The following is a 20,283-nucleotide window of genomic DNA, read 5'->3' on the forward strand; positions in this document are numbered from 1 at the left end:
GCGATCAATAAGAGGAGCTCAATCCGGCACCTCCTCACATCGTGTCTTCTCCAACCAAGCGTGGGAACCCAGTGCTAAGGAGAGCGGGTTGGCAGGGTCTAGCACCAACGCAAGATACGGCTAGGCTCCAGGAGTGGTGGGGGAGGGCACAGAAGCCGCTGAGAGAAGGGTTGAACTCTCTGATCATCCTCACGGCCTGGACAATCTGAAAGCTTCACGATCGCTGTAACCCATGGTCCAGCTTGTGTTGCAGGAGGTGGCCCAACAGGCAACCTTTGGGTTCTGGCTAGCTAGGAGGGTAGTTCAGATCATTTGCTATCTATTAATATAACCGTGGAATCGGCATGTAATCGAACCGTTTTTTTTCTATCTATTAATATAATGACACGCAACTCTCCTACACGTTCAAGATAAAAACTTGTGTGTTCCTTCTCAAATGAGATTATGCAGTTGCAAAGATATAATAATAATAATGCAATGCTACGCACATAGTTAGCTAGCCTTGCCAAAGTTCACCACAAGATTAGCAAGATATGCATAGATTATAAAAGGGAACGTGCAATTGAATCGAGTAACCCTCCGAAACACTGAATCAACCAGACTACAAAATAAATATGACTAAACACATGTTACACATCTCTACAGGTGCCGATTAAAATTCGGCTCGATCCACGGAGAGTTTATCGGTTTGTCAGCCCGTAGAATCCAGGCTTATACTAACAATAATCCAAATCTAGAAAGCACTAGCTTTGTAGTCTCCGGCTTCACTAGATCCAAAGAACGGCAAATATATTTGGTTGTGGCACCTATACCCTCGAGACAACTTGATAGTTGCATTCCCATTATGTATACATAATATTAAAGCGTGGTTATTTCTTCCAACCGTCATGGTTATTTTGCAAAAAAAATTCTCAACTTTTTTTAATCAACCCACATTTCTGGAAGTTAAACTATGTTGATGATTTGCAAAAAAGTCCCTTAGCTTTTTCGTAATGGCCGCTGAGCGCGAGGGCAGGGACGGAGCAGCAGTCAAGCGCCTGGCGGAGCAGCACGGCCGGCGCGGACATGGCCGGTGCCGGGCCCGAGGGGTGGTCCTGGCGCAACTACGCCACCGCATGTGGGGGATGGGGGTGCCGCGGTTTCCGATGAGGGCAGACTGGCAGCTTTCCCGACGGTGGCGTTGGGACTCCCCGCAGTACCTGAAGCAAATCCTAGCAGGGGAGGTGTCACAGGCATAACATAGTTGTGGGGGAGCTCCCCCATGACGTGCAGCAGATCTCGCATGGCCATAGTGATGTATGCCACCACCCACCAGTGTGGATTCGCTCGCATGCCCAGCAATAGTCCTCAACCAGAGGCAGCGCTAGCTGATGTCGTATTCATTAGCAACACTCACCACCACCTACCAGAAGAGCTGCCGCTTCGGCCTCAACAAGAAGCTTCACTGCCCACTGCTACATCACCAGGAGGGCAATCCACAAGTAGGAACCATATACGTAGGATGACGAGGAAAAATCCACTAGAGCACGTCGTTGCTGATCTGCATGAGTATTTTTTAAGTCACAAGAATTAATGATAAGAGAGGTAAATTAATGATAAGAGGGATCTTCATGCTCCACTTATTTTGTAATATGATTGATGAGCTTATTGAGGGTCACTCGGATAATGCAGTACTTATTGGGGGGGCACACTTCATGATCACTCAGGTGCAGTGCCTTCTCTTCTACAATTTGTGTCCTCTCTCAGATGCCTAACAATAATCAAAGTTTTTTATTATGAAGGATTATAGCCCAACTGATGGATAATCAAATCTTAAATATGATTTGTCCTTATATTTTGAAATTTTCGGCCACAAGATAGTAGGTCGACTGCTATACCTTTACTATTTGAATCTGAAAATTAATTTGTAGGTAGAATATTTGGTCATCATTGACTATATTATGAGGAGCAAATTGCAGAAGGATGCTTGCATTGGTTGATTGCTCATGTTTCTTGGAGCAACTAGGCCATGATGTCAGGCTATCAGGGTGTATACACTCAGGCATGAATTGTTGAGCATATTATAATCAAGGACTGAGCATTTATTTTAGCCTTGCGGTTTTTTTCTTTTTATAGACTAAAAGTTTTGTGGACAATCTCTTATGTTCATAATAACTTGCATATTCATAAAACCTAAGACAACAGTTGCATTAGTACTGAATCTTACCAGAGGTTTCAGTGCATGTTTGAACTAGATGTAGGATTATTACATATGTATAAAAATTAAGATTCCACTGTTCAAATAGGCCATGTAGAATTTAAAGGAGTTGTCTGCTTATAATTATTAGAGATGTATACAAATATTATGAAACATCTTAAACCAGATTTCTAGAAAGTGAAGCAAGCGAACTAGGAGCTAGCGGATGACAACTTGGAAGCAGGTAAGAAACTGTAGCAACGCACTCTAAAAATAAAACCGCACCATCCAATTGCAGCACTTTTTCCCATGACATTTGAGATCGATCAAGCTTAAACATCTCAATTGGGTTGGTATCATATGGTCTAAAAATTGCAATTACATCCCCTTTAAATTCAACAAGGTGGCAAAATCTATCTCCACAAAGATTAAGCGGCTCCGGTTTATCAAGGACTCTCCACGTCATGTCATTTAGGTTGAACACACCAATACTCCCATGAACTCCTAAGCAATAGAATTCATTATCGAAGAACAACGGATTGCTTCGGGTCATCCAAAACAGGGCATCATCACAAGGTAACTCTTCCTTGGTTCAACGGTTATCTCCAGCTCGCCACAACATGATATTAACTGAATCTTCACATGGATACTTACGGATAGCAAACAATTATAGAATCGGGAGATTTTGGAACCGATGAGAATGATATACCATCAAACCATTGACGATCCATCTTCGGAAGCTTACAAACTTCTCTAGTGAACGGATTTGCTGCATAGATACACCTCTTGCCCTTCGTTGCCAGAACCCAACCATACTTTGAGAAAAGAAGGGTTTGCCAATTACCATGTAATAGCATGCTGTCCTTCACACTGTATTCCTTTTTAACCATGGGATCGTAAAATCTGCAGATGCCACCTGATTTAGCAAATGCTCATTAGCATTGGGTGTGTTCTTGCATGCTGGATGGGCTTGTCTATCAAACTCCATTCCTTACACACAGCTCGTGTACGCAAATAGTCAACAAATGACAGCTTAGGAATAAGTAGCTCTATCAACTCAACAGGGAGTCTAGACCACCGAAACGCCATCTGCTCTTTGTTTTCCATCAATACAACACTTGTATTGATCTGCACGAAAAGGCAATTTGAATATCCAGACCCCCCAAAAAAAACACATGACTTTTCGTCTGCATCAAAATTCCAGCAAGTTATAAGAGATTCTCTACAAGCAGGTGTGCTTTTTTGCAGCTCAGGTTTTAGGTATATGCATGTTTTCTATATGTGTTTAAGTATACTATCCCCGTATAAATGTCATCATCCCTTATAATGATTAAGATTAGCATAGGCTTCCTCGCAGAGAGAGAGAGAGAGAGAGAGAGAGAGAGAGAGAGAGAGAGAGAGAGAGAAGATTAGCATAGTCTAATGTATAGGTGCAAACAATTGGAAAGGGATGCCAGGTGCATGCAACAGTGTATTTGTGGTTCAGAAAATGTACTTGCATAAAAGGCCTGTTTGGCAAAGTGCCCCCAACCCACAACAGTTGGAACTTTTTTTTCTTTTTTTTGAGCCGTTGAATGTAACGTTCGGGGTTCCATATTCTTACATACTTTATTAAAACATTGCAATGAAATAGTAACATTATGATTTTTTTCTTGGAGACTTTTCTGAAATGATGGGTTGAATATCATTTTAAGTTGTTACTCGTTACTCACTTGTGTCTAACAACCATAAGCAGCTAACATTTCACACATTTTATTTAGTTTTGTACGCAAAGCATCCATGATACAAGACTTGCGGACTGACCTTGCTCGTGATGGTGCCCGAAGATTTAGTTGGCTCCTGCCTGTAGCTGTGCACAGGAATCCAGCAGTGAAAGAAGGGAACTGTTAATGTATATATGAAGTGAGATTTGGATATGAAATTGGGCGTAGGATCGCAAATGATTACCTTGGAGAAATTACCCAGAATAGATTAGACCATGTATCAGACAAATCCTCAGGATCAGTAGTACATGCAGGTACCAAAGTGAAGCTTATAGTCCGATCATCCATTCGGATGGAATACAATCTAATACCATCGTAGCACCATAGCAGAAGATGGATACAATCAGCCTGGGTTCCTCCAGCTTGAGAAGATACTGCCACACAATTTGCACCAAGGAAAAATGTGGCACCACCAATACTATCAACCCTTCTCCAGACATATCTTAAGGTATCCATTTGATAGACATCAATGTTGGCCACCCCTAGTGCTTGATGGGCATGGAGAAAGACCCGCACCAGGAAGATATCTCCATTTGACTCAACCCAAAATGTAGCATATTTATCATTCACAGGGAATATGTCGGGTTGTACCATACCCATCTTCTCAATGTCATAAGCACCTGAAGTACTAGTGTTGATCACAACACATCGCCGCCTCCTCCGCCAACAAGTTTCAACATACATTTTGCCTTCGGATCCAAAACTAGCACTACCAAAAACCTCATTGCTATTGTCAAGATCAATGCCATGCCTTTTCCACTCTTTATCGCCGGGGCAACAACACAAGACAAACCTCTCATCTGATTCTGAGAAAAGGTGATCAGAGAAAAGGTCATCTGTTAGCAAGATCTAAGAAAAGGAAAAAAGCTAGTCAATCGAGAGCTAGTCTATCAAGTAGTATAGATACTCTAAACTGGGGAGTAAATTGTACTACATTCACAAGCCAATACAATCTCGATCTTTTCGGTAAGCAGATGGCTGAAAGGTGATCAGATTTAATATGGGTGGATCTTCTTTGCGTCTAGTAGGGTATATATTCGATCCAACATGCTAGTACAAGGAGAGGTTTAGTTTTGATCGGAGAGGAAATAACTGCAGACAACAATGGAATCCAGCTCTCGATGGAAGAACCTACCAGCGGCAGGCTCGGAGATGGGAGAACGTACCGGCGGGCGGGAAGCCAAGAAGAGAATCTCTAACTCAAAACTCTTCCGGCAGCTGAATCAGAGATAGCGTCTACCGGCCGTGCGTGCATTGGCAGAGTTGCACATGTACTGTACGTGTTGTAATATCCGATCCGCGAGGGAAGAAATCAAACAAACAAGGAATTGAACCCCTCGGCCAGTAATCCAGAGGCCCTCATGCAAGCAAGCTGTGCGCATGCGACAACACCACACTGCACCGTCGTCCCTCGTGCCACGGCATAGTTCCTTCCCCTATCAAAGTTGGAAATGCGCTTTCTTTCAGCTCTATCATTTCTTCCGTATCAGAGTTGGAAATAAGCTCTCTCTGAACTTCCGGCGAAAAATATTTGATGTCTTAGATAACGAGTTTGTCTTCAAAGCAGAACTCATTTAACAATTAGTTTGAACTGAGTATACTATCAAACGTTCAAATCCAATAAAAAAAAGTGTTCAATCTTTACGTTTACAAAAAATGGTGTTTGTAGCCAAATTACAAACTCAAACTGAAAGCTTCTGCAAAACTATCAAAGTTGTAAAATTTTGACCGGAAGCTCGTGCAAAATATCACATTTTCGTGGCCAGAGGGAGCTAGCCAAATTTTGGTAGATCAGTTTTCATTACCCTAAAGCACCCCACAGTGGCTCTAGCACAGCACCGCGTGGACAACAAAAAAATAATAACCAAATTGGGTCACAACATAAATAGTACGAGTAATAATCCCTCTGTTCAATTCAACGTAATTGCCAAGTCCAGTATTCAAATCCAAAACTCAAACAACTTCCCAAGGAGTTTTACAACTGGATGGCAGTATAACCATATATGGGGCCCCTTGCTTCTTACACAACCAGAAATGCAGGTCAAGTTCAACTGGTGAGTGAACCTGGAACCCCTCCCCTGTCGAATACCAAATCCAAAGATGGCGAACTTTGTTAGTCTACATCAGAAAGCTGCACTCAGGCCAATGCTTCATTTTACGCCATCACTTGTTCACAGTCAGTGACCGCACAATCATGACTCCGGTTCGCATGGTCTCCATACTGTACCAGTAGGCTCGTCCATCAGGGCAATGCCCTTGGTAGAAAGGTCTCTCCTGATTCTGTCCGATACCTCAAACTGCTTGTTCTTCCTTGCGATGTTTCTCTGCTCGATCTGCTCTTGCAAACTTTCTTCAGTCAACCCTGCTCGCTTCAATGCTTTCTCCTTCAGTTGCTTCAGTACCTGATGGGTATGAATTTTTATCATTAACCATGAGTTAAATATGAAGCAATCATAAATGGAACACATATCAAGTGGAGATTTATTTTATTTTTAGACGCATGCAGTGGGCTTAAGTACCTCTGCCAGAGAGGATGGTGGCATCAGACCAAGTATTGACAGTTTGTCTTTGAGTTCTGCTTCCAGTGCGATCAGAGCTTGTATATGATCTGCTGGCTGTTTTTGTGATTGTTGTTGTTTCTGCTGCTGCTTCTTCTGCTGCTGCTGCTTCTTCTTTTGCTGTTCCAATTTTTGCTGCAGTTTCTGATAGTAGAAAAGGTATAGAAGTTAAAGGAATTGATAGTGTAAGATAAAAACATTTAAAACCATGGAACTTTGAATGTCAGGAAACAGTAACATAGTGATGCGACCTTCAAATCAGTCAGATTGCTGTTTATGGCCTTCAGCAGATTCATGAAGCCATCCAGAACATCTGTAGTTTTGAGATCATCTGACATATCATCCAAGAACTCCTTATGGTGATCTTCAATCATTTTTTGCTCCTCAGCCGGCACCGGGGCAGAGATAGCCTCTTCCCGATATTGAGCTAACACTTCCTCGCAGTCATATAGAGTCTACAAATAATTCAAGTGGAGTGAATTAGGACATAGAGATAATAATGTTCAAATCCGGTAAGTCACAAACTAACTAATATTTGAAGTCCAAGTCAAGTACCTGGAAAATATAGTAGACACGATCAGATGCAATCTCAAGTGCTTTATCAGAGTGATTCACATCAGATCTATAATGTGTGCGCATCAAGAAAAATCTTAAAGCAATGGGATGGTATAGAGCAATGATCTGAAAGAAAACAACTGTTAAAGATCTCAAGAGAAACCTTAAAGTTTGAGCTCATCCAGAGAACTAAACTAAAAGGAGCCATGTGTTCACCACTTACATCTCTGATCGTGAAAAAGTTATTATCAGATTTTGCCATCTTCTTATCATCCTTGTTAACGAAGCCATTATGCATCCAGCACTTGACTTCGCTCTCAGGATAAGCCGCTCGGCTTTGAGCAAGCTCATTCTCATGATGAGGAAAAATCAAATCCTTCCCTCCACCATGAATATCAAATACATGTCCCAAATAGTGAGCACTCATTGCACTGCATTCAATATGCCATCCTGGTCTCCCACGGCCCCAAGGGCTATCCCAAAAAGGCTCACCCTCTTTAGCCGCCTAAAACAGTGATTATTGAAGAATAAGAAGAATGCAACAAAACATAACAGTAAGTATAGGAATATTTACTTCAAACTTACCTTCCATAGTGCAAAATCTGCAGGATTACGCTTCCTCGTATCAAAAGCAACCCTTGCACCAGCCTGATTTTGATCCAACTTTCTTCCAGATAAACTGAGATACTCAGGAAAACTATCTACTGAAAAGTAAACATCTCCTTCCATGACATAGGCTTTCCCACCCTCCATTATCTGTCCACAAACAATGACAACGTTACTGAGTAGAGAAATGTGGTATAAGATCTAAAACAGACCACATTTTGTCTGATCAGTATTATATAGTCATACATGATTGTTCAGGAATTCTAAAAAAAAACATGATTGTTCGGCATGCTAGAACTAGATATAATGCGCAAAAGCATGGTTTTAATGTATGGTGGCAAATAATGCAATCATCTGTGTTGCTTTTGTTTACAACAGCTGCACAGTACCATGAAAAATATAAGCAAAAACCAATTTTATCAGTGAGGTTTGCAGCAAAGTACCTTTGTTATCAACTCTATGATATGCTCAATGTGCTCTGTTACGCGTGGCTCGTGAGTAGGAGGCAAGCACTGGAGCTCAGTCATATCGAGAAGAAATTCATTGATAAACCGGCTACTCAAGCTTGTAACTGTTTCACCACGTTCATTTGCACGCCTAATAATCTGTACAAAAAGGTCACAATAATATGTTTATTTGAATTTTGGATGACAGATTTTGGGAAAAAAGAGATAGCATGACACAACAACAAGAAGAATGAAACAACTTTGTAATCCTTGTGTCTGCTCTATATATAAACCATACCAACAAAATAAAAGTGATGTTAGGGTGAGGGAAATGATAGCACTGTCGACACTTTTTCGTTAAGAGGAAAGCAAAAGATAACTAGGTCAAGCCAGAAACAAATTAGCCTACAGGCTCTAAGATTATTCTCTTTCCATTTGCAGACATCAAAAGGTTATCCTTCATCCTCAACTACTAAAGTGTAACTCTAGAATGATGTGGACAGATCTATTACCTTGTCATCAATGTCCGTGAAATTACGGACATATTCAACTTCATACCCCAGGAATTTAAGGTACCTTCATGGAATGTGAGATCAAATTAGAATAAGCATATTATAAAACGTTAGAAGCAAATATAGCAAAAGAGTCTCAATATTATCCTTTAACTCAGAACAAACAAATAGTCCTTTATCAAATGTATTTTAACACTTAATTTGTACAAACATTTGTAGGTTTAATTCAAAACAGCACACATTACAGTAGTATCACCACACTACGGTTAGTTTATCTCAAAGTGCCAACTTACAAAGGATCGCATATTGCATACTGTGAAAAATTCATGCCAACAAAAAATACAGCATGGTGAGATGTCAAGGGTTTCACCGGTCGCAGTAACCTGTGTACATCAAACATGCATCCAGATGTAGATTCAAAGGGAACTACAGTCTAATACAGTTCAAACTTGACCTGGCTCCACGTAACAAGTAGTAAACATCCAAATTCATGCATGACCAACAACCCATAAACCCACGACACTGCAGTAGAACCACTGCTACTAGACTATTTCCCGATTGCAAACACTAATCGAGCAATCCCACACGTGAACTGCGAGCACAACCGAAGGGCACCCAGTTCTAGAACTAAATCCTTATTACTCCGCACATTTTTATAGAGCATAAACAATCAGCAGAATTTCAACCCTAGTAAACGCATCGCGTTGTAACAGCAGATCCCGTCAACCGTGCATCTACGAAGACAAAGGGGCGCCAGATCCGAGGAGGATTCTACGGTTGCTACCTGTAGAGGACGTCGAAGGCGACATAGGCGCGCGCGTGGCCGATGTGACTGAAGTCGTAGGGCGTGACGCCGCAGACGTACATGCCGACCTTCCCCTCCACCCGCGGGTGGAAAGGCTCCTTCTTCTTCGTCATGGAGTTGAACAGCTCGAGTTGTGGCAGCGCCTTGGCCTCCGCCGTGGTGGTGGGGGCCGGCGCCTGGTCCCCCTCCGCCACGGTGGTGGGCGGCGTTACCTGGGCCTCTTCCGCCATGGTGGTGAGGACGCAGGGGAGAGGGCTGCACTCGCTAGCCTCGAACTCGAAGCCCCGGCGGCGGGGCAGACGCGATGGGGAGAAGGGGAATTTGTGGCGGCGGCGGCTGCGTGCTGGATGCGAAAGTGCTCGAGGGCGTGCAGGGGGACTCGGGAATCGGGAGCGGCCAGGGGCAGAGAGTCAGTCAGTCAGGTGGAGGTGGGCTCGATCGATGGGCCAGCCAATTGGCGGCCCGTCGCAAACTTTACACTCGGGCTTCCTGAATCCGACTCCCCGAGTCCGAGACTGTTTTGAGTCCCTACTAGGCTACTAGAAGAGAAGTGCGCTATGTGCTGAGCGCCTTTGCAACTCGAAATTTCCATGGATTCTAAGCCGGCTTGTATACGCGGGATTACGAAGTAGGAATCAAAGGTAAATGATTGCTTGCAGCATTTTGCAAAGTATAAGAAGTTTGCTTCTTGGAAGAGAAGTAATCCAAATTTGAAGGTGACAACTGATTGCTCTGGTGCGCCCTCCTATCCTTTTCCCAATGATTGTTTTGGGATTCGAACACATAACATAGCGAGTACAGCTCCTTCATGCCTTGATCTGTCCAAACAACGTGCTTCTTCACATGCCTTGATCGAATCCGACCACGAACAATGCCAGCCGGCAAGCCGGCCGTGCGGAGCCGAGGTAGTGGCGCGGTGGCAGCCCCAAGAGTCAAATTACGTTTTGCAACGTGTAGGGGCTAGGGTGAACTATCCCAAATTTCCAATTAAAACCAACACCTGTCCCTAAAGAGAAAAAAGGAACAGAAGTGGGCCGTGATGGGCCGAATGACATGGGGTTATAAGGATTATAGGAAGTCCCACATTTTATGGCCCCACGAAACCAAAAAAATCCAACACCGCCCATGCCATCCTCGTGCACAGTGTAGAACCTACCAGAGCCTACCCGCTCAAAAAGCGCGCGTGGGTGGTCCCACCTCCCCCCGACTGCCCGGCTCCACACACACGCGCCACCTCGCCGCGTTGGCCTCCCCCACCAGCCCAGAACCAGCGCTCTCTGGAGCCTTCCAGAACCCCAATCCAACGGCCCAGATCCCCCGCTCCCGAACGTTCTAGACACCGTCACCTCCGCCATAAAACCTCCCTCCCGTCTCCTCCTCCCCTCGTCTCTCGTTCGAGGAAAAAATAGTTTTCCCACGCGAAACGGTTCAATCTCCCGGCAACAAGCAGCGCTCGTGAGAGGGTTTTGGTTGAAGGATCTGTGAGGGGCAGTTCGTGAAGGAGGAGGAAGAGAAGATGGCGAAGGGGGAGGGTCCGGCGATCGGGATCGACCTGGGGACGACCTACTCGTGCGTCGGCGTGTGGCAGCACGACCGCGTCGAGATCATCGCCAATGACCAGGGGAACCGCACCACGCCGTCCTACGTCGCCTTCACCGACACCGAGCGGCTCATCGGCGACGCCGCCAAGAACCAGGTCGCCATGAACCCCACCAACACCGTCTTCGGTACGTGCCTGGCGCCCTTCTCCTCGTTTCACTTCGGACTTAGTAGAACGCTTACTAGCATTGCTTAATTTCTTGCGTGTTCGCGTAGTCGATTTGTCTAGTTATTCGTCGGAGATTTCCATTGAATCCTTGCGCGTAAGATGTTTGTAGACCTATTGGAGTTTGTTTTTACTGTAGCAAGCATTATCTGCTCTGTTACTATGGGCGACACGAGTAGCAGTAACCATTGGGAAGTGATTTGTTCAGTGCGAATAGTAGCTGCTTGTTTATGCACACTATATGAGTAGGATTAACCATTAAGAAGAACATATGTGTGAAATTTGTTGATCAGAATTAGGTGCTGCAGTCTATCCTCTGTTTCTAAAATTTATTAGTACTAGTTGCAATCAGTTTTTTTCGATTGGAGCTGTAATCAGTAATTACCGTCAGTTTTCATTAGCATCTGGTGTAGATGCTACTCTAGATCTGCTTAGATGGATTGCGTGCTATTACATTTTTGAACTAAAATTTTACTGAAATGATGACTTACCTTGGTAAATTTTCCTATTACTGTAGTAAATTTCAGATTGCATTGGTGGAATTCGTTGATCTCTGAAAGCTGAATGATAAGAGTTGATGTTGGTTACTGTAGTTGATGTTTTTCTGCCGTGATTTGACGGTCAAACTGACTGTGTTGTTGCTCGTCCCTTTGGATGCAGACGCGAAGCGGTTGATCGGTAGGAGGTTCTCTGACCCGTCCGTGCAGAGTGACATGAAGCTATGGCCGTTCAAGGTGGTGGCTGGCCCTGCGGACAAGCCGATGATCGTGGTCAACTACAAGGGGGAGGAGAAGCAGTTCTCTGCTGAGGAGATCTCTTCTATGGTGCTGACCAAGATGAAGGAGATTGCCGAGGCCTACCTCGGTTCCACCGTCAAGAACGCGGTGGTCACCGTGCCTGCCTACTTCAACGACTCCCAGAGGCAGGCCACCAAGGACGCCGGCGTCATCTCCGGCCTCAACGTGATGCGCATCATCAACGAGCCCACTGCCGCGGCCATCGCCTACGGGCTCGACAAGAAGGCCACCAGCAGCGGCGAGAAGAACGTGCTCATCTTCGACCTTGGTGGCGGCACCTTTGATGTGTCGCTGCTGACCATCGAGGAGGGCATCTTCGAGGTGAAGGCCACCGCCGGCGACACCCATCTGGGTGGTGAGGACTTCGACAACCGCATGGTGAACCACTTCGTCCAGGAGTTCAAGCGCAAGCACAAGAAGGACATCAGCGGCAACCCGCGCGCGCTGCGGCGCCTGCGGACGGCCTGCGAGCGCGCCAAGCGCACGCTATCGTCCACGGCGCAGACCACCATCGAGATCGACTCGCTGTACGAGGGCATCGACTTCTACACCACCATCACCCGCGCCCGGTTCGAGGAGCTGAACATGGACCTCTTCCGCAAGTGCATGGAGCCCGTGGAGAAGTGCCTCCGCGACGCCAAGATGGACAAGAGCAGCGTGCACGACGTCGTGCTCGTGGGCGGCTCCACCCGCATCCCCAAGGTGCAGCAGCTGCTCCAGGACTTCTTCAACGGCAAGGAGCTGTGCAAGAGCATCAACCCCGACGAGGCCGTGGCGTACGGCGCCGCCGTCCAGGCCGCCATCCTGAGCGGCGAGGGCAACGAGAAGGTGCAGGACCTGCTCCTGCTCGACGTCACCCCGCTGTCCCTCGGCCTGGAGACCGCCGGCGGCGTCATGACCGTGCTGATCCCGAGGAACACCACCATCCCCACAAAGAAGGAGCAGGTCTTCTCCACCTACTCCGACAACCAGCCGGGGGTGTTGATCCAGGTGTACGAGGGCGAGCGCGCCAGGACCAAGGACAACAACCTCCTGGGCAAGTTCGAGCTCTCCGGCATCCCTCCGGCGCCCCGCGGCGTGCCCCAGATCACGGTCTGCTTCGACATCGACGCCAACGGCATCCTGAACGTATCGGCGGAGGACAAGACGACGGGGCAGAAGAACAAGATCACCATCACCAACGACAAGGGGCGGCTGAGCAAGGAGGAGATCGAGAAGATGGTGCAGGAGGCGGAAAAGTACAAGGCGGAGGACGAGGAGCACAAGAAGAAGGTGGACGCCAAGAACGCCCTGGAGAACTACGCCTACAACATGCGCAACACCATCAAGGACGACAAGATCGCCTCCAAGCTGGGCGCCGACGACAAGAAGCGCATCGAGGAGGCCATCGACGGCGCCATCAGCTGGCTGGACAGCAACCAGCTCGCGGAGGCGGACGAGTTCGAGGACAAGATGAAGGAGCTGGAGGGCATCTGCAACCCCATCATCGCCAAGATGTACCAGGGCGCCGGCGCGGACATGGGCGGCGCAGCGGGCATGGACGAGGACATTCCGGCCGGCGGCAGCAGCGGCGCTGGACCCAAGATCGAGGAGGTGGACTAAGCTGTCTGCTTGGTGATTGGTGGATGCCTGGATGGGTTCCGAGCTACGTGATGCTTCCACCTGTGTGTTTCGCCGCTCGCTCGTGTCGTCTTGGTAGTTTCTGTCGTGGTCGTGTCAATGGTGGCGTCGTGGTAGGAGTTTAGTTGTGGAAGCAGGAGACATTTTGCTGTTCAAGTTTAAAAACTCGGTGCTGAGCTCTGCTCAGCCTTTGGTATGAAGTGAAGGGATGCTTCCTTAATTGTTTCTTCTGCTCTGATCGAGTTTTGCGATGTTTTATTACTTCCCCGGTTAGTTTTTACTTTATGTTCCCAGTTTGAAAATATAGAAAATAGTATTTCAAATAAATTTATTAGGAAAGAAATAGTATCGTATCTTGAAATAAAAAAATAAAAAATAGAAAGTAGTATATTCAAATAAATTAAAATAGAAAGTAGTATCTTCAAATAAATTTATTAGAAAAGTATACTTAAAAATTTATTAGAAACGTATACTTAAATTTTAAATAATTTTATTAGGAAAGTATACTCAATGCTCAACCTTATTATACAGTATATTTTTATATAAATTTTGATCAAATTTAAAAAGTTCGACTCCTGTGTATATTTTACTTTGCGAAGTTTCTCGTTTGTCGTATAAAGTTGGATAATGAGAAATAATGCAGCAGAGATCGTCAAACTCGAATCGTCAGTCCAAGTCTGACTTATTTGTGGCAGTAGAATGGTTGTGTGTGTAAACACTAGACACACTGCTCGGCTGCTCGGCTGCTCGGCTTTATATGCAGTTATGATGCTTCCCTTTTCCCCCTTCTCTTTGACGAAAATGATGCTCCCTTATTTGTTCAGTTGTTCTGTTCTGAGGTTCAAAAAATGTTCGTTCAGTTGCGCATTTTATCGATCTGTCCGTGATATTCAGATATTGTCCTTTGCATAAAAAATTCTGCAGATAAAGATGCAAGCTCATCAGTGATCACAGGGGAGATTTCAGAGCCGCATGTTGTCAGGGGAGATTTTCAGAGCCGCATGTTGTCAGTTAATACATAGAGTTGATGATCCAAGGGCTAGCTGAAGCAATTGCTGTCAGGAGAGCAATTGCCTTACACCTCCGGCAAGCTATTGCAGCTTCTGACTGTCAAAGTGTTATCAAGAAGTTAAATTCAAAGCGACCTAATATATCTCATGTTGGAGTAATTCAGGAGGTTAAAAACATGAGCAATGTACATGACGACGTTACCCAATGTCAGTAGACGGTGTAATGTGGCAGCTCAACTTTTAGTTAAGCTATCCGATCAGTTCGATGGTGTAAGTGCAACCAGCATTCACAGCCGGAAATCGAGTCCATGCGCACGGTCCATTCACGATTCTCAACGAGTCTAGACGTTATAATGTCCACGCATAAGTTTATCTTAGAGTTCATATTTTGTCCCCTGCTTTATCAATATATGAGCGGCAGACCTCCTGCCGGCTCCAGTTTCAAAAAAAAAAAAGAGTTCATATTTTGTGAGGTGGCTTACAGCATGATCTCAATATAGTAGAAAAACATATTATATTTTTTCATTATTGTTCATACAGTTTTGTTTCTCTAGGACCAAACCGCATTAAATTTCCCAACATATGAAAATAAGAACGAACGATTCTCAATGCATTTTTGTAACATAAGGCATCATGACAAAATTTGAACTTAAAAATCAATTTGTACACAAAAAGAATCGCATAAGATAGTTTAGTTTGGAGTAAAAATTCCAAGGGACACGATAGATCTCATGCTGGAGTAATTCAAGATGATAATCAATGTAAATCCCGTTGTATCTTTTGTCCATTTCAGTAGACAGTGCAATGAGGCAGCCCATCTTTAGGCTTAGGTACTGTAGCCTGGTTTACTGAGCATCCGTAGATAAAAGGAAATAAAGAACAGTTTCTCCCTCAGCGGCTCAGCCTACGGCACGTTTGGCTACGCAGAACAGGGATGTGAAGAAAAGTAAAGGAGGTGAAACAACATCGACCTCATTGCAGAGGCCGGAGCTTGATTTCAAGGTTTTTGCATCAGAGCCCGCACGCAAGTAGCGATCAAGGAAATCGATCAAACGGGTGTGAGGTCACGAAACGAGGGACGGCATTTCTACTCTGCCCTACTTCTTGCTACCAATGAAATCCGTATGCCATCGCTGGCTCGTTCTTTACTACCCCATCCCCATCTGCCCTGGCAAAGGCGCCTATACAAAGGAAAATGCGGCTCCCTTCGAAACAAGCAAAGCAAACGTACTACAGGAGCTTTATTTTCACTGAGAAGCCCCAACCATGACTGATCGTATCGAAGGACCGAATGCGAAGCGTAGATAAACTTGAAATCGACAATGTGGCACTTCAACCACTGGCACCCAGCGAAACATGCCGAAGTAACGGATGGCAACTCAAACATAGCAGGCATAAGAAATCACAGCACAACTAGGGATAGACAAACCATAGATAGATGCATTCAAAGTTGGATCAAAAACTCATGGGGTGGTTCGGCACATAACTAACAACACAATGCTTAGCTGACAAGCACTTTGACAAGTCTATTAGGTTCTACAGATATGAAAAACAGACACAGGAGAATGTCGCCGCCAGCTTCACAAACTTGAGATGATCTATTTCTTCTTATCAGTGTGAGTACCAGCCGACCTGCAATCCCCAAAGAAAAGTTAAATTAGAGATGTCCACAATATGCACAATGCTTCAGAAACCATACTAACAAGTATACACATGCCAGGACGGAAATCTCTAGTAGTGGTATTATAATAACAAGGCAACAAAATGTTTAATAATACTATGTCACTCAGGAGATGGTAGAAAACTATGACATGAAAAATCAAACTACAAGCTGTTTTTGCACACTACACCCATTAAGGTTACATGTTGAAGGGTCATATATACTAATGAATTAGCATATAGCAAACACTGCTTAGTAGAGCCGATCTTTAAAAAACACATTATGACATAAGCAACTGATGTAACCCACATTAGAAAGCATATAGTCAAATGAAACAGAAGACAAGCCATTATAATGCTGCATAGAAGTTAGCAGAATAAGGTTTCAGGTTTACACACCTCATCTTCCTGAGGACATTCGCCATCTCCTCTCTCTTCTTCTTTGCCCTCTTGTGAGTTCCGAGCTTTCTCTTGGCAACCTTCAGAGCACGCTTGTCCTTACCAACCTTCAGAAGCTCAGTGATACGCTTCTCATAAGGAGCAAACCCAGCAACCTCTCTGATCAGGCCCCTGACCATGGTCACCCTCTTTGTTGCTTTCTGCAAATCATGGTAATAACTTGTAAGGACAGAAAACGTGTCATCCAGTGAAAAGGATAATCCTACCAATAGAACATGACACTGCTTATATACTAGTGTTTTTTGCAAGTGCAGACTGCAGACACAAAGCAAAATCATAGGCTCGTTTAAAGACATAAATGAATCCACAGATCTAAAACGGAGCATTTGCTAGGCGCATCACAGCAAATTCAATCGTCACAAAGTACATGCTTAAAACATTGAATTGCTGACAAAAAAAAATCTAGGGGGCACACCTAGCGTAACAGAAGCTATAATTTATTTGCCACTAGTAGGAAAGGCAATCTGTGGAATAACATATTTCCTAACACTAGTATTAGCAATCAACAGTGCCATATGTTAAACATAAACTTGAGCTTCCAAGCTGGTATTGAAGATCTGTAACTATTTTGAAAAGTTGGGGAAATTAAACAACTAAACACACATGGCCTGAAATGGTAAAAAACGCCCCCCAGGTTCATCAACGGTCAAGCATGACCCAACCATCAAATCACCACACTAGGCAACTGTATGCATGCAAAACTTCTACTCGACTATCGACTAATAAAATCTACCCAGCTTGCTAAACCGAAAAGATCCAACGCCTAATCGCAGAAACACTACCAGCGTCATCAACATCGCATCGCTAAGAAAGGTCAGATCGGCTTACCCCCTTGCGGTGGGACGGGCGCGGCGGCAGCTCGCGCTTGGTGACGACATGGCCCTTGTTGATGCCCACGAAGAGGCCGGACTTCGGCTGCGGCGGCGCCATGAGGACCAACCCTTTCCTGCGCACGCAGAAACAAGCGGAGAGATCAGCTTCAGCGGAAGCAGAGGTGCGAGGGTTTCAGATCGGCCGTGGCGGCGGCGGAAGGGAGGGCTTACCTTACCTGAAGCGAACCGTCTGCTACCGAGGAGAAACCCTAGCGGAGGGGATCGCTTATATAGGCGGCGCGGAGGTGGCCTCGCTGCCGGTGGAAAATGGGCTGGGCTGTGGTGGGGCTTAATTGGAATGGACTCTTTTGTTCTGCTTTTCGGCCTTTTCTGTTGTAGGCCTAGCTTTTTCTTAAACGGACTGTGCGATTGGTAAGTTGGGCTCTTTGTGGGCCGTTCTGAGGCTCGTTTGATGAAATTCCTGGATTTTTTGACTGATGGTCAGACTTCGGCATCGTAAGCTATTGTGTATTTGTGTTGCTTTGGTGTAATACTGTTTACGTCTGCTTGTGTGTACACAAAGGTTAAGGTTTGGTAGGGCAATTTGGCAGTTGGCACGCGTGACTGCGTGAGCACTGAGCTGGCATGATACTAGTTGCGTCAATCTCGGTTAAAAACAGTTAGCACTGAAAGGAAACTACTTTGCTTTTTCAAGAACTTTGACAGGAAACTTTGAGCTCCCTTTCGTTGACAACAACGCTGCATTCTTACCTCGCACTCACAGTAGAAGCGTACAGCGAATATTACCATTCAGAAGCAACAGGAGATAAAAAAAAAGGGTACAGGGGGGCAGTAATGATACAGTACATATATACTGCATGTACGCAACCACCTGCAAGGATACGGATTACGGTTCGGCTACACGTACGCACGTACCCACCGCGGGCTCATTAATGACGGTCTCCACCTCGCACGCGATTCGAATTAAAACTGCGTCAGAACGGTTTAGTTCGTAGTTCGTACGCATCATATCGGAGTTCCCTGCTCGCCTACGTTTTGACCTTCAGCAATTCCCTGCCACGTGACATGATAACGCCCGTACCAACTCATCTCTGTAGCTTTTTCCTATGCATTACTAGTACTAGTAGTACCATGCTACTGTTGTCAACTCGTAGCAGTTTTCCCCTGGCCTGATCTGAGAGCTGCACCGTTACTGGCTTCACTGCAGCATCGTAAATCGTAATGCAGGTCAAGATGATCGAGGAGCAAAAGTCTCTCATCACCGTTACTGGCTTACTGCCGCATCCACACTCCATAGTGGCTACAGTAACAATGCACGCATGCGCGTGAGAACAATCTCAGACGAACAGATGAACAGATCAGTTCCGAGCGGACGAGATCGTTTTCATCTTCTTTCTACAAAAGGAAAAAACAGATGAACAGTCGCAGAGTAACCGTACGTTTTTGTTATGGCGGCGCGAAAGGCAAAACAGATCAACAGCCATGAACCCACGATACAAATCACCAGTGCCCGCCCGGTCCTCTGCCCTTAGCCTGAAGAACAGTTGATCGCCGAGTGCCCGACGCGAACCGGCGCTACGCCGCGCGACCGTCAAAACACGGGTCCAACTCACAGCTCCCCTCCACGAGGCTCCAAACAAATTCCCCTCCGGCGCCGCGGCGGCATGGACCCAGGCCCAGCTCACTCGTTTATTAGTAGGCAATCACGGATGGATGTTGGCTGCAAGCCGAGGCAAAATAATGCAGCAAGAACCGAGACGAGCCGATACTGCTGCACCTTGGAAACGGGCATGGCGTGCCAGGCTTTCACGTTCTGAACCGATAGGCTTGCCGCCTCCTGTTCATCTACAAGCGCCTCTGCACAACTGGATCGAATTGCCACTTGTAGGTAAACACTGCCTGCAGCTGTGCAACACCTTCGTCTCTGATCCCGAGCGAGCATGCTAGCTTCCATGTGTCACTCACTCCCTGATGTTCACTTCACATGGATCAACTCAGCTCAAGTCCTTGCGAGCTTTTCTGTTGTGTGTGGAAGAGGGGGAGGGGCTCTCCGCTCTCGTTGTCGTAGGTGAGGCCCCCCATGTGGCTCCGGGACTCCTGCTGTGGATGACCCCAGCGTGGAGGGTAGGGATCCACCGATCCAGATGCCAATGCGTTAGAGAGGTCCAGCACCAGCACCAGGTCGCGGCGGCCGAAGGAGAGAGTGGTGCCCGTTTCACTTCGCCCTGAACTGATGAATGATCGGGCAACAAGCCAATAATCAACAGTTGCCTCCTCATCCTCGTCATGAAATCACATCCCACCCAATCATGCGGTCCCATGGATCTCTGATGAGCCCGATGGCCGCAAGAGCTTGGCTCAGGAGGAGGAATCAATCAGCTCGCAGGTAACAGTTCCGGCCGGGGACGACACGACACTGCAGCTCGCCAGCTCCAATGGCTTTGGGCACGGAGGACCAGCCATCCGTCCCCGGCCGATCAGGACGCTTTCAATTCACAGTGAGAGAGAGTCCCGGCAAGATGACCGCAAAATTCCAGCGTCCCAGCCGGGTCCCAAGAGGCCAAGACCAAGAGGGCGCGCGGTTCTTCTTCTTCTTCCTCGCCATCCACTACCTATCATCAGAGCTGGCCGCCCAATGATGGGTAGGGCGGCTAATGATGGAGGCGCGCGCGGCAGCAGAAGGACGGGAGGGGTTCTCGCTTTTCACCGCGCCTGGCGC

At 46.1% G+C, this 20,283-nt stretch overlaps 3 protein-coding genes across 4 annotated transcripts; 1 reads left to right on the top strand and 2 right to left on the bottom strand.

Moving 5' to 3' along the window:
* Positions 1-5,825: 5,825 nt before the first annotated feature.
* Positions 5,826-9,799, bottom strand: LOC117849984 (cysteine--tRNA ligase CPS1, chloroplastic/mitochondrial). Its single transcript, XM_034731747.2, has 9 exons — positions 9,401-9,799; positions 8,617-8,680; positions 8,102-8,263; positions 7,638-7,808; positions 7,276-7,557; positions 7,053-7,178; positions 6,749-6,952; positions 6,459-6,641; positions 5,826-6,341 (listed from the first exon to the last, which is right to left on the bottom strand). Exons 1-9 carry the CDS (start codon positions 9,649-9,651, stop codon positions 6,132-6,134), a joined length of 1,653 nt encoding a protein of 550 aa, XP_034587638.1. The 5' UTR covers positions 9,652-9,799; the 3' UTR covers positions 5,826-6,131.
* Positions 9,800-10,781: 982 nt separating this feature from the next.
* On the top strand, positions 10,782-13,823 carry LOC117848470 (heat shock 70 kDa protein 4). Its single transcript, XM_034729892.2, has 2 exons — positions 10,782-11,148; positions 11,847-13,823. The coding sequence occupies exons 1-2, from the start codon at positions 10,938-10,940 to the stop codon at positions 13,583-13,585; spliced, it is 1,950 nt and encodes a 649-aa protein (XP_034585783.1). The 5' UTR covers positions 10,782-10,937; the 3' UTR covers positions 13,586-13,823.
* A 2,210-nt stretch (positions 13,824-16,033) lies between these two features.
* On the bottom strand, positions 16,034-17,909 carry LOC117848471 (large ribosomal subunit protein eL36x). 2 transcript variants are annotated; one of them, XM_034729893.2, is made up of 4 exons: positions 17,775-17,909; positions 17,560-17,677; positions 16,672-16,871; positions 16,034-16,245 (listed from the first exon to the last, which is right to left on the bottom strand). In XM_034729893.2, exons 2-4 carry the CDS (start codon positions 17,659-17,661, stop codon positions 16,212-16,214), a joined length of 336 nt encoding a protein of 111 aa, XP_034585784.1. In that variant the 5' UTR covers positions 17,662-17,677; positions 17,775-17,909; the 3' UTR covers positions 16,034-16,211. The 2 variants fall into 2 exon arrangements, with proteins under 2 accessions (XP_034585784.1, XP_034585785.1); XM_034729894.2 differs by having other exon boundaries at positions 17,780-17,803.
* Positions 17,910-20,283: the final 2,374 nt, after the last annotated feature.

This window comes from Setaria viridis, chromosome 3 (genome assembly GCF_005286985.2).
Source record: "Setaria viridis chromosome 3, Setaria_viridis_v4.0, whole genome shotgun sequence".
NCBI lineage: Eukaryota > Viridiplantae > Streptophyta > Magnoliopsida > Poales > Poaceae > Setaria > Setaria viridis.

Excerpts from the sequence above, each read along its gene's own strand:
- LOC117848470 (XM_034729892.2), top strand. The coding sequence starts at position 10,938 with ATGGCGAAGGGGGAGGGTCCGGCGATCGGGATCGACCTGGGGACGACC. Across the intron at positions 11,149-11,846 it reads CCCCACCAACACCGTCTTCG|ACGCGAAGCGGTTGATCGGT; the intron begins GTACGTGCCTGG and ends CTTTGGATGCAG.
- LOC117848471 (XM_034729893.2), bottom strand. The coding sequence starts at position 17,661 with ATGGCGCCGCCGCAGCCGAAGTCCGGCCTCTTCGTGGGCATCAACAAG. Across the intron at positions 16,872-17,559 it reads GCCCGTCCCACCGCAAGGGG|AAAGCAACAAAGAGGGTGAC; the intron begins GTAAGCCGATCT and ends CATGATTTGCAG. Across the intron at positions 16,246-16,671 it reads AATGTCCTCAGGAAGATGAG|GTCGGCTGGTACTCACACTG; the intron begins GTGTGTAAACCT and ends TGGGGATTGCAG.
- LOC117849984 (XM_034731747.2), bottom strand. The coding sequence starts at position 9,651 with ATGGCGGAAGAGGCCCAGGTAACGCCGCCCACCACCGTGGCGGAGGGG. Across the intron at positions 8,681-9,400 it reads GCCTTCGACGTCCTCTACAG|GTACCTTAAATTCCTGGGGT; the intron begins GTAGCAACCGTA and ends CATTCCATGAAG. Across the intron at positions 7,809-8,101 it reads TCATAGAGTTGATAACAAAG|ATAATGGAGGGTGGGAAAGC; the intron begins GTACTTTGCTGC and ends GTTTGTGGACAG.